The sequence below is a fragment of the Phalacrocorax carbo genome, chromosome 10, assembly GCF_963921805.1.
Source record: "Phalacrocorax carbo chromosome 10, bPhaCar2.1, whole genome shotgun sequence".
NCBI lineage: Eukaryota > Metazoa > Chordata > Aves > Suliformes > Phalacrocoracidae > Phalacrocorax > Phalacrocorax carbo.
This window is the reverse complement of record NC_087522.1, coordinates 25,049,033-25,061,616: the sequence shown is the minus strand read 5'-3', so window position 1 is coordinate 25,061,616 and position 12,584 is coordinate 25,049,033. Positions and strand designations below refer to the sequence as shown.

Here is a 12,584-nt window from a genome sequence, read left to right as displayed (position 1 = left end):
AAGGGGTGAGCGTGGGGAAGAGCCCCCGTGACCTGATCCGGCGCGGCGTGGGGTCCCTGCAGGTGCTGAGCGTGCGGCGGTGGCTGCGCAGCGGCAGCGGGCCAGCCCTCCCCAGCAAAGTCCTAGTTTGGAGAGCGAGCGTTCCGCTTCTCCCTCCGCCTCCTCCCCGCACTGCAAACCCTGACAGCGCTTGTTAAAATAACCAACGGCACTTCCTCTCCAAGCAGCCCTGAGGCCGGCTCACCCCTGGCTGGCGATGCATGCACCAGATGGGGCCCAGAAAGAGAAGGGTGTACCCCACCACCAGCACCCAGCCACCCCTCCAGTGCCCAACTAAAACTAGGAGACGCCACCGCTCCCCTTGGAGCAGCATGAGGAGAATAGGGGGAGGAAACTGCCGAGGCGGCGATTCTCTCCCGCCTCCTTGGGACCTCAATAAAGGGGTTTACACGGCTGATCGGATCTGAGCCGCCTGCCACGGAGAGCCTGTGCTCAGGCACAGGAAGTAACTTGCTCCCACGTTATGGCCAGGGTCTGGTCCAGGCAGGCTCTACTGACATCTCATGATCTTTTTACCTCCCCTTGTTGCTGCAACCCACCCATGGGACCTCTCACAGCCAGGCTGGGGACTTCCCCGTCACACTTCACCACCACCCAGGGTCCCCCAGCTGCCCCCAAGGGAGCCGCTCCCAGCCAAACACAACCCAGCTCCCCTTCGGGGCCACAAAACCCATCTCTGCTTTGGCCTTTGCAGAGAGCAGGGTCACGCTGAAGGCCAGCTTGCTCCACGATGCCCACAAGGGGTGATTCACCAGCTATTGTTATTTTGGTCATTTACCCACCGATGGGAGCCGATAGCCACACACGTGGCCATAGCGAGTCAGCGTGGGTGGCCACAGCTGGGACCTCATCCTTTCACACTCTGCCTCCTCCTGCCTGTCCCTTCCCCTTGCCTACATGTCACAGCTAAAATTAGACAGGGAGCTCTTTTCCTCTGTGTGTAGGAGTGTGCGTGTGCGCTTTTGGACTGTGCCCAGTGTCCTCGGGGCCTGGAGGGAGACTACAGTAAAACGATCATAACAAAACGTCAGGGGAGGCTGCTGCCAGGGCGGCGAAGGCAGCCAGCTGCCTTCCCTGATGGGTATCTTGAAAGCAGTTCACAGGAAACCATTAACCAGAGGGGAGCCAGGCCCAGAGGCTGAGCTGCTGCCGTCTCTGTCACGGCAGAAGGAGCAAGTGGCCTCTGCGAAGCAGCAGGACCCGGGGGTGGGCAAGGACATACGAACAAACCTCTCCACCACCAAAGCTGCTGCGGGGATTGCGTTCAGCCCTTTTCTCACAGCACCAGTGGGGAAGGGGAGGCGGAGATGCCCATGGCAGGCAGGAGGAGATGCTTACCTCTGCTCAGCTCGCTCTCCCCTCAAACCCAACAGCTGCTAAAGGATGGAGGGCTCAACCCCTTCCCCTACACAGGGTACATGTCCTTCAGACTTCCCTTCCCAGTATCAGGGAAGGGCCAGCTGCCACTAGCAGCCAAGCAGGTCTGGGCATCCTCACAGACCTGGGGTGGCAGCAGTGCAGGCTGTGACCACAGGAGGAGGAGGACGGCTGAGGAGGAATGGCTCCAGAAGGGCCCCCAGAACAGTCCCCAGTCCATCACTGTTTAGACCCACTTAGCAGAACTGGTGGAATGTTTTCCTGGTGTATTTCTCAAAGAGGAAATTAAAATTGTGCTATAACTAGCTGCCCATCCGGAGCAAAGAAGCACAGTAAGAGACGTGTGCGATTCCTCATCAGCCCCTCCTCCAGCCAAGGGAGCTTCCCTCCAGCTGCCCCGTGCCCACCCTGCTCTCCCCATCCCCCATGGTCTAGGCACAGCAGAGACCCCAGCTGACACCTCCTGCTGCTCCTCACCCCCACCACAGTCCCACCTCCCTCCTGGGAGGGCAGGACTTGCAAACAGAAACAGCCCGGAGGTATGCCCAGGGCAGACTCTAGCTGGCCCCAAAATCCCTTCCAAGTCAAGCAGACCAGTTAGAGACCATGTCACTGGTTCTCCAAGTCCTTCTCCCTGGAGATAGCGGGAACGGGAACCCCAAGAGCCCTCTCCTTAAGCCAGCCAACCAAACCTTCCTGCTGCCGTTCTCTTCTTTCCCACCATGACCTCCACCCTGCAAACATGCACACAGACAAATTGGTGTGAGGGAGACCTTCAGCTCCCCGTGCTGCTGTCGCAGGTTTCAGTCTGCTGTGTTCAACCAGAAACCACTGTTCTGAGGCAATATGCAGCCCTAAGCAAGGCCTTCCAAGCGAGGGGGCCCTGGTCCCGCGCACCTGAAACCACACAAGCGGCAGCCCCTGCAGGTGTTTGCAAGGGGGACACTGCTCAGCATCCCCGAGAAACCCAGTCCCCAGTGATTGCCCCGCGCAAGAAAAGCCTGAGGCTAAGACAGGAAAGACACCTCCTATTTCTGCGTCCTGAGCCTTCATCATGACCCCGTGACTAAGCAAAGCACATGCTGACTTACCATCTGAAAGGCATTTGTTGGTTTAACTGTGACCCTGTTACTGATATCAAGTCTAATCTTTGGTTTCATTTTTTCACCTCGGGGCAGCAAGCTACCATGACTTTTTCTCCCCCACCTCATGTCAAAATTGAAGTAACTCCTTTTAGCAATGTTGAATCTATCACTTCTGGGTTTTGCTAAATGTTAGCTTGTCCCTCTGCTACAAGTGGGAGGCCAGGAGAAGTTGATTATTTTTTTTTTTCTCCTCCACCCTTTTTGTTCTAAACACCCTCAGCATATCTGCTCCTACGTGCTTCCTTTTCTTCTCTTATCCTAACATCCCCACATCTGCCAGCCTCTGCAGCCTCACTGATGGGCTCTTTTCTCGCACCATCCTTTGGAGAGGAGATCCCAGGGGAAGAGGAGCTGCCAGTGCAGAGAGCAGACCACTCTCCCCCTTCCTGCCGTAGGTGAACACTTCACTGCAGACGGGTAGCGCAGGGCTGCCTCATTCTGCTCCCCACGTTTCTTTGCTCTCACTCCTGCAGGGTGACACCGGGCGCTCTGGAGACCACCGAAGCGAGGGGAGCAACTCAGGCTCCAGGTGCAGGTGTTGGGCAGGTGTTGCTCCACGGCTCCAAGTGCTACCAGGACACACAAGCCCATGCAGCGGTGAGCTGGCTAACAGCTGCCATAGCTGGAGGTTTGCCTCTGAGCATCAGCCAGTCCGTGGCAGAAGGAGCGAGGAGACAAGGCCAGTGGCCCTGCAGAGGGGAGGTGCCACAACACCCAGCCGAAGCAAGCCCCAGGGAAAGAGCCAGAGCTGCACAGCAGAGCGCCGAAGAGCTCCAGAGAGCGACCGTGCCCTCTGGTGTTCAACCCATGGCACTTTGAGTGTCCCCAAACCCCATCCGCCTCCCCTCTGCAGAGCACTAACAGTCACGCTGCCTCCTGCCCCTAACACCTCCAACCACGGGACTCCCAAGCAGCACTGGGACATGAGACATTTGTATCTACAAGGTTGGGCAAGCTGGAGACTGAGCGGGAAGCTTGGAAAGGCCCAGGATGCCATGCAGACAGGGTGATACCCAGAGAAACCGTTCAGCAGAAGCCAGGAAACAGCAGTCCTCAGCAGGGGGGTCTTCCACTGCGGCGCCTGTGTGTGGCACTCACACAAGCGCAGCCAAATCCTGACCAGGTTGATGTGCTGCTCCACAAAGACCATGGCATAGGGAGCCCGGGACTTGTCCTTACCTACACATGTCCTCAGGAGCACTCGTGAGCCCCCAACACCATGGCTACCCTAGGTATTGTCTTCCACACCACAACAATGTCCCAGCAACCAGGACTGCCTCCCAGGCCCTGGTTTGCTACCAGGTCTGGCAGCCCCAGCCCTACTGAACTTCAGGCTGCTTTGGCCGTTTGGCTAAACCACCCTTTCAGCACTGTTGTCGTAGGTCTTCAAAGCGCTCAGCATGCACAGGATCTAGGTGCTATGGCCCTCGTGCCCTCAACAGCTAGGACATGGAAGTGGAAGACCTCAGCTGGCCTCCAGCCCACACACCAGCAAAATGGAGGCTGCCACGTTAGCCGATGAAAGTCCAGCAGTGAGCTGCCCTCTAGAACAGGGTTAGTGACACAGGCAGCAGGCAGCCTGGCTTTTGGCGGCCTTGGTTAGTGCAGACACAAGAGGGTGACGTGGGGTGAGATGTGGGTGGGAGGGAGGAGAGCTCTTGAGCAGAAACGTTGCGGCAGCTGCTGGGACTGCACAGCCTGTGCAAGCCAATAAAAATACCACGTACTTATACACTGCCGGCCGGTGCTTTATCCTCCTGGATCCCCATCGGCCGGGCTGGCTGCCCTGGAGACAAGGTAAGACACCTTTGTGGGGCAGGTGGAGTCTAGGGACACAAAGAGAGTGGTCAGCAAGTCCTCCCCTGTCTGCCTGGCACATGGCACCATCCTCCCCCTCCATGCCTTTGCTGCCCCAGTGCCATCCCTCCACCCTCCCCACGGCCTCGGTGTTTGCAGACCCCAGGGGCCCCAACACCACTGACCCTGCTGTCAGCCGTGGGGGTCAATGCAGGAAACATGCCCATGGAGCTGGGGTCACTGAGGCTCTTTCTCCCTTTGGAGCCAGTCAGCGAACATCAAGCACCACTCTCTGGCTTCTGGGATACTGACCCAGCCCAGTGCAGTCACCTCCAGCCCAACCCAGCCAGCTGCAGGAGCCTAAGGGTGCCCAGGCCCTGCACCTCCAAGGGGTACATGGCTCAGGGACTGGGGCTGGGTTAGCACAGGGAGGGACCCCTGCTTCCCTCCCTCCTCCCCTGCGCCAGCCCGGCTCCTGACAGCCTTCACCTCAACCACTGGGTCCGAGCATGGATTTGAATTTCAAACAAATCATGAAGGCACTCGCCAAGCCCTGCATGGAGGGGCATTGTTTGGGCACAGCAGGGCAGCTCACCTGCTCCCAACCCTCCAGCCCCTGTGCCTGGGAACTGAGCCCTGGGAGTCCTGACCCATTGCCAGCCAAGGGCCAGGGAGCAAAGCTCTTGGTGACCCAGCACAGAGGGGAGCGCCTTTTTTGGGACCCCTCTGACACCCGCCCCCAACACATCTGCTTCCTCCGTCATTCAAACAACAAGAAAACTTGTGGGCAGGTAATGCCGTTGTTCAAGCCCAGGTGGGGGGTGCTCGCCAGCAGCCTCTGCCTGAGCATCTCCTGGCCCTAGGCCAACCTGTAGCTCAGCCAGGAGCTGGGCTGGGGAGCGGGGTGCCTCTGACCATGCACCCCGGCAGCTCTCAAGGGACAGAAGCCCCACCACCTCTTAATCCTGCCATCTGCCAGCCTCCAATGGGTGCAAAAATCCCTGCAGGAAACATCCTCCCACCACCACCACATTTCAGCAGCAGCAGCTGCCAGGCACCTGCCACCAGAGTGCCCCACGCCGCATCCCCTTGCGTAGCAACCTCAGGCTTGGGTGGTAAGAGGCTTAGCGCTGGATCCGAGTGGCTCCCGGTCAGGGCCAGGGCAGCAAGGCAGGATGAGATACAGATAATCTGATTGAGGGGGAACTTTCACATGGAGGGGCCTGCACGTGGCCAGCTGCATGGCCCCCCACTCCCCCTCCAGGCTGGCTAAGGGCTGTGCCCGGAGGCTAGGAGCATGCAAAGAGGCTCCAAGCTGTCTTAGGTGCTTCTGCCCCGTTGACTCTCCATCCTCATTCCCGCCATGAGTGCTGCCCTGGAGATGAGGTGGGACCCCCTCAGTCAGGGCGGAGCAGGCAGGCAGGAGTCCCCCACTCTCTGGCTCCGCACCTGGGCTGTCAATGTTAAGCGAGGGACAGGCTGTTCCGGCACCCACGTTTCCTGTGGGAGCCGAGCTGTGCCAAAACGAGGGGAAAACCCTCTGCAACAAGCTTCTTCGTTAGCTCCCCTGACTTCCTGGGACAGCCAGACAGCAGGGCCACGTGACTTTCTGCAAAGCCACAGCATGTTTCAGGGCCGAGTCTGCTCCCACCATCAAGAGAGCTGAGCTGCAGCTGGCGAGCTGGGGAAGGGAGATGGGGCGAGTGGAGCCAGGGAAGGGCCAAACGGTGAGCTTTTCCCTGCTGGTCCCAGGTGGGATTTTCACACCTCTCTGGCTGGAACCAGGCTGCGGTGTGGCTAGAGCCCGCCACAAGCCAGCGTCCTATGGTAACGCTAGGGGACCGACAAGAGCAGTTCAGCCGTGCCTGCTAGCAGCAGCCCACAAGGCGCACTGAAGGCATCTCCCACTGACTTGGGGAACACGGAGGGGATGGGGCAGCAGCCAAAGCTGGGACTACCTCTGGCCAGACCTCTGTCTGCCCCCAGAGTGGGGCTTCCCAGAGCAGTGCCATGTACCTACTACCCTGCACCCGCATCTTGGGCAGCATGCCCCAATCCCCCAGAGACAGGTCCCCAGCTCCCACCAGTCCCTGCCAGCTGGGAAGGGCTCCTCTGAGGCGGGGGATCCTTAAATCATTTCCCCAGGCCCTGCACCACTGGGAAAGGCTGACAGCCATGAGATGGGCAAAGGTCAGGCAGGCTGTTCCCAGGCGCGGGAGCAATGGCTGCAGGTAGAAACTGGAATTGGCAGCCTAACCCAGACAGCACGACCTGCCCGGCAGGCAGGGCTGAGGCAGGAGGCCCATTAACTCCTACTGTCTGGGATGGCAGGGACTGGGAAGAGGTCTTCTCAGTTAGTCCCTGGTGCGATGAGGAAGAGTTTCCCCTGGGGATGGAGCTCACGGTTAACTACAAAGTTAACACCCCCAGGCATCAACCCCTAAATCACAGGCAGGAGGAGAAGCTGGGCCTAACACATATCTGGCATGGACCATAGAACTCCACCTGCCCTGGGCAGTGGTCTGGCCAGCACAGTCTCACTGCTTGCCTCGGCAGAGCTTCACCCTCCACCTGATGTCCTGACGGGGAGGAGAAGAAAGCCTCCCAGCTCCAAAAGAGAGACTGCAGCTGCTGCCAGGCCTGCAAGCTGCAACAGAAACAGGGGGTATTACTTTTGTAATACTGGAGAGCTGGGCTGGGGAAAGTTCCTGGACTGGGGATCGCAAAGACAGACACACTTATTCCCTCAGAGGCTGGTGCCAGCTCAAGAACCAGCAGGACAGGTTTCCCCTATTTCCACACCTCGTCTATGTCCCTGCGTAGGTCCTGCACCAGTGTCCCTAACTCTAAAAGTCTCTGGCAGAAGCAATTCGCCTCCTGCCAGTCCCTGTCTTTTCTGAGAAGGATGGTTATTGGCCCAAGGGTCAAGGAGCCACAGCCCGCAGCCCTAGCTCTGCTCCTGAGCTCAGCATCTCAAAGTCAGCACCCGTTTACGGGAGCCAGCAAGCAAGTGAATGTGTGGCTGTAAGCTAACGCAGGAGCTTCTGCTCACGGAGTCACCTGGGAAAAAGAAACCAGAGCTCCACGAGAGCAGAGCTGGAAGTTGTATTTGGACGCTTTGCCGGTTCTCTGAGGAAACTGCCTGCTCCCCAGGCACCACACCACAATGAGAGAAGGAAGTCCTACACTGCATCCCCCACTGCCTGCTGGAGCTCCAGTTGCCTTCCACAAGAGCATCCCCCCCATACCAGAGGGCTGGCCTCACCTTGTGAGCATCTGCTCTTAGTCCCCAAGAGGACCCATGCAATCAAACAGCCCCCAAACTCTCCGCCCTTGCAATATCTGTGGCTCTGCCTCTCTCCTCTCAACACTGTCTTCTTGCAAAGACCAGTGACCACTCCCAGTGCCCTCCCACCCCTTTGCTGCCCTTCTCTCTTCCCTTTGTTTTTGTTCAAATGAGGGAAGAGGTCCCTTGTCTTCCCTCCTCTGAGCCCCTCTAGGAGATTACAGAGTTTCCTGGAAGGGATGCTCCAACGCCTAAGCAGATTAGAAGTCCTGCCACCTTCTCCAGCGTGGGCGCATGGTGCTGCGCCAGTCCCTGCTCTGATCTCGGGAGGGCAGCGGAGCTGCTAGTGGGTGCCCAGAGCTGGAGAGATGAAGCAGGCGGCAGGGAGGGCCCCAGCCTCCGGGAGCAGCTGGACCCCCCACACTCTCATCCTTTGCTGCCTCATCCCAACAGCCCACGAGGAGGCTGTGTTGGCTGCCAACAGGCATGGCTGCTCAGCACGCCTGACTCTTGTTTTCCTCCTGGCAAGATCAAAAGCCCCTGAGCTGCCCTACGAGAGGTCAGGCCTGGAGCAGAGAGCACAGAGCAAACACAGGAACAGCTCTCCCGGCACATCCCACCTACCCTGTGTCCCACCCTAGCCCAGGTGTTGCTGCAGGGGACAGCTTGGGGCACCCACAGATGTTGCTGTCCTGGGCCCAGCTAATATCATCTGTGGAAGGTTTCAGAGCTAGAGGCATGCAAAAGCTGCATGCATGGAGGAGGCTGAGTATTGCTCCACAGCTAGTTGGCAGCAAGATGCATTGTGAAAAAGCCTCTCCAGAGGTAAGTGCTGCCAGCATGCAGATCACAAACTTCAGGCTCCTCACCACCATCTGCAGGGCACCTGGGGTTTATACCACCGCACAGCCCCTCTACCACCACGCTAGGGGAAAACAAACCCGAAGACCTGCACCCTGACTGGACCTGCTCACCAGCCAAGGGCCAGCAGGTTCAAGGGGACGCGGCGGTACCACCCTGCACAGCGGGGATGAAAAAGCCTGGGCAACTGTCCCACCAGCACATCTCCCCCAGTTTTCACATGGGTGTGAGCATCAAGCTGCAAGAAAGATGATGACAAGTGATGTCCCAGAAAGACGTAGGCGGGTGCTCAGCTCAGTTTCTCGAGTGCCGTTTACCCACATGACGTGCCACCCACAGACCTTCCCTTGGGCAACGGCAGGCGCCCCCGGGCTCATGTGCAGGCTCCAGCACCGGGCCCACCAAAGGACCATAGCAAAAAACTTGGTCCCGTTGTCTCTGCAGGGCATCTGCCCACCTGCTATCCTGGCGGCAGCTATGGTCCCTGCTTATGCTGCTGCAGCAGAACCAGCCATCATGCCTACCTCCTCTGAAGGGGAATGTGTGAAAGACCCTAAAACCCAGAGGGAAGACCCATTTCAGCATCCCTCCTCTCCGGCATAAGGTAGAGCAAGAAAGGGGCTTTGTCCCCAGCACTCACACTCCCACTCCAAGTGCCCCCTGGAAAGGGTAAACTGTGCTGTTCACTCACAGCACAAGAAACAAGCTACCTAGGAAGGAAATTTAATCCTAACCACCTATTATCTGATCAGCCCCAATCTCTTTATCAGCCCAATTAAAGGAATTACCCATCCGTGGCCCGGATGCATGTATTGTGCACTTGTCTCTGTCAGGTCTGGAGCCAATTACTCCACCCTCCTGTAAGGCAATTACGAGGTACAGAAATAAGCCCACTTTGCAAAACACAAGCTCAGGGGCTCACCCCTCTTTTTCTTCAAATCCCCTCGGGGCTCACCTGCCCTGGGGACAAGGCAGGCTCTCATGCTGTTTTGTGAACCTGTCCCTTGCCTGGCTGTGGCCGTGCCTCCCGGCGTTGCAGCGGGCAGAGCCCAGCAGTGCAAGCCCACCTCGGGAGACCACCCTCCTTGAAGCCAGGGCTCTTCAGGGACTCACCATTGTTAGCAGGTAAGATCCTGCTCATTGCCCAAGTTTCCTCTAGACCCACTTCACAGCCACACATGCTCTGGCTGAAAGCCCAGAATTGAAGGGGGTACAAAACTCTTCACTGATGGCTGTTGGAAAGCATTTGGGGGGGTAGGGGCTGGCTGTGCTTCTTCCCAAAAGAAAGCGTAGCAAAGCCTTCCCCCCCAATTCCCTCGGAGGAGGTGGAACTTCACGTGGGCCCCAGCTCTGATGCTCAGGTGGGCACAGATTCAGCAGCATGCAGCTAACTATCCTGCACAGCTTCCCACCAAGCCACCTCCCACAGGCGTGTGTGGGAGTCCCTTCCTTCTCGGAGGCCTGTGGGAATATCTCCTTGCTCCCCTGTAGCTCCATGTGCTCCATTCCTCACCCTGAGCCAGAAGAAACCGGGTCCACCATCAGCGGAAGACGAGCAAGAAGCACTGACACACCAAACAACCCGATCGGCATTTCCAGCTGTCCCAGCGGGCGTGCTGGCCCCCTCCAGCTCAGCACCTCCTGCCTGTCCCACTTTGCCTCTCCCCCCACATGTCGACGCTGCAAAAGGTTGTTTAGGCGTGGAGAACTTCGGTGTATGCTCCGATATACTTTGCAGGAACGGCAGCCCAAACCCTTAGGAGCCAAAGAGAGATGCCGTGCAGTATTGGGGACAGGCCAGAGACTGCCAGGAGCTCCAGGCAGCCACTGCCACCAGCTCTGAAACCAGAGCGGATGAGAGCGCTGCTCTGTGGTGGGGTGACCTTGCAAGACCTCTACTCCCAGCGCCAGCTTGGCTGTGGAGGTTGAAATTGGGGCCTTTCCCCTCCATCCAGCACCGGTGACACCACCTGGGAGCAGTGCATCATGCTTCGGGTCCCCGTCACGCCAAAAATGCTGATGAGCCATAGCAAGTTCAGCAGAGGGCCACCAAGACTGGGGGCAGGACCTATCAGATTAAGGAGAGACTGAGATAACGGGGGTGGTTTGGCCTGCAGAAGAAAAGGTTAAGGGGATTATTATTACTCCCTGACAATAATCCCAGATACCTGATGGGAAGACACGGAGAAGACCGAGCCAGCCGCTGCCCAGAGGTACAGAGTGACAACCTGAGAGACAATGGGCATGGGTTGCAACAAGGGAAACTCTGAATAGGTATCAGGGAACAAAACTCCCCAGGAGCTGAAGCACAGGAGCAGGTGCCCAGGGAGGCTGTGCAGTCTCCACCATGATGTCAACATTAGCAGCCTGATCAAATTCGGCCCTGCTTTGAGGCAGCAGGGTGGACCAGGTGACCGCCAGAGATCCCTTCAGAGCTCTGTTATTCAATGTCTTTTTACACACCTCTGGATGGCAGGGGCACCCCTTTGCTTACACGGGCTGAGAATCCCCCAAATCCCACGAGGCCAGCAGCAAGGGTGCCAGAGGCACAAGGAGCCGGGCTGACTGGGGAGGAAGCGAGCGAGGCTGGGATCCCAGCAGCTCGAAGCTGGGATCCCAGCAGCTCAGGCAGTGCGGGACTGGCACAGCCATCACCCCGGTGCTGCGGGACTGCCGCTCTTGCAGCCGAAGCACAGAATGGATGTGCAGGGATGGAAATCTTTGGTCCTGAGCTGGTGGAAACGAATCCTCCGGAGATGAGGCTCTGACTTCTCCGGGGAGGAGAGCAGGCGCAGTGAGGGCAATGTTTCCCAACTTCCCATGGCTCGTGTCAAGAGCTCAAGAGGAGGAAAGCTCAAACTCATCCCCCTTCATCCCCGCACCACGTCCCGCATCCCTCGGCGGTTACCCCCGACTTTATCAGCGGGACTAGCCCCCTGTGCCGGGCCTGGTGCGGCGGGTTCGGGATGCGGAGGGCTGCTGACAGCTGCCTGGTGGCGGGAGGCTCCCCCCGGCCGGAGGCGAGGCACCCTCCACTGAGGATGCTCCGGTCGCCCGTGGCCAGCCCTTGCCCCGGGGGACCGAATTCGTCCGTCTGTCCGTCCGTCCCCGGGCGCCGGGGCAGGCGCTGCCCGGAGCCCACCCGCCCGGCCCACCGCTCACCTGCGCCCGAAGAGCTTGAGGCCGGTGAAGCGCTTGCTGCTGTGCCGGCGGCCCAGCGGCGGCGGCCCCCGCTCAGCCTCAGCGCCGCCCGACGCCCCGGAGGAGGAGGAGGCGGCGGCGGCGGCGGCGGAGGAAGAGGAGGAGGAGGAGGCAGAGGGCGAACCGCCGGGCGGCGGGAGCCGCACCGCCTCCATGGCCGGCCTGGGCGCCGCCGCTGCCGCTGCCCCGCGGCCGGGGAGGGGGGCGGGGGCGGGCGGGGGGCGGTGCGGCCGCCTGGCGCTCCCGCCCCCCCGGGGCCGGCAGGAAGTACGGCGGCGAACCGGCGGGCCCGGAGGCGGTGCCGAGCCGCCAGCGCCACCTGCCGCCCGCCGGGCCGGGGCCGGGGCCGGGGCCGGGGCCGGGGCCGGGGGCTCCAGCCCGCCGCCGGGGGTTCGGCCCCGCGTCCCGGCGCCCGGTGGTGCCGCCTCAGGAAGTCGAGTGTCAGTTCCGCGGTCGGGAAGAGGCTCGGCGGCAAGAAGCGGAGCCTCCCTCCTCCTCCTCTTCCTTCTCCTCCGCCTCCCATTGTTCGCCACCGGACGGAGCCAACAGCCCTGCTGCCGCCACCACCCTCTCCGGGGACCGGGAGCCACCGCCGGCCTTGCTGCCAGGGCGGACACTGCGGCTCCGTGCCTGCCTTTTACCCAGCAGCCCGCCCCGCTTCGCCTCCCCGTCTCCCACGGGGCCCGTCAGGCACCAGCCTGGCTCCCCATGGCTGGCGGCGCTGAAGCTGCCTACAGCGAGGAAACGCTCACCCTGCCTGGCAGGAGCAACCCTCTTTTGCATGGAAAATGAGCTGGCCGTGATGGCTGCTTTCTCCCCGCTCCCCCAAAGCTGCCAAGTCAGGGCTGCAGGGGCTG

At 59.9% G+C, this 12,584-nt stretch overlaps 1 protein-coding gene across 2 annotated transcripts in view; it reads right to left on the bottom strand.

Moving 5' to 3' along the window:
* The window catches only part of DGKZ (diacylglycerol kinase zeta), a 45,974-nt gene extending 33,887 nt beyond the window's left edge, over positions 1-12,087 (bottom strand). The window contains exons 1-2 of one of the 2 annotated variants that reach the window (XM_064462577.1): positions 11,689-12,087; positions 4,310-4,408 (exon numbers count right to left, since the gene is read on the bottom strand). In XM_064462577.1, coding sequence (XP_064318647.1) covers positions 4,310-4,408; positions 11,689-11,882 — 293 coding nt within the window. In that variant the 5' untranslated portion in view covers positions 11,883-12,087. The remainder of the gene's footprint in view (positions 1-4,309; positions 4,409-11,688) is intronic. The other variant, XM_064462578.1, reaches the window with a different exon arrangement.
* Between the last annotated feature and the right edge of the window lie 497 nt (positions 12,088-12,584).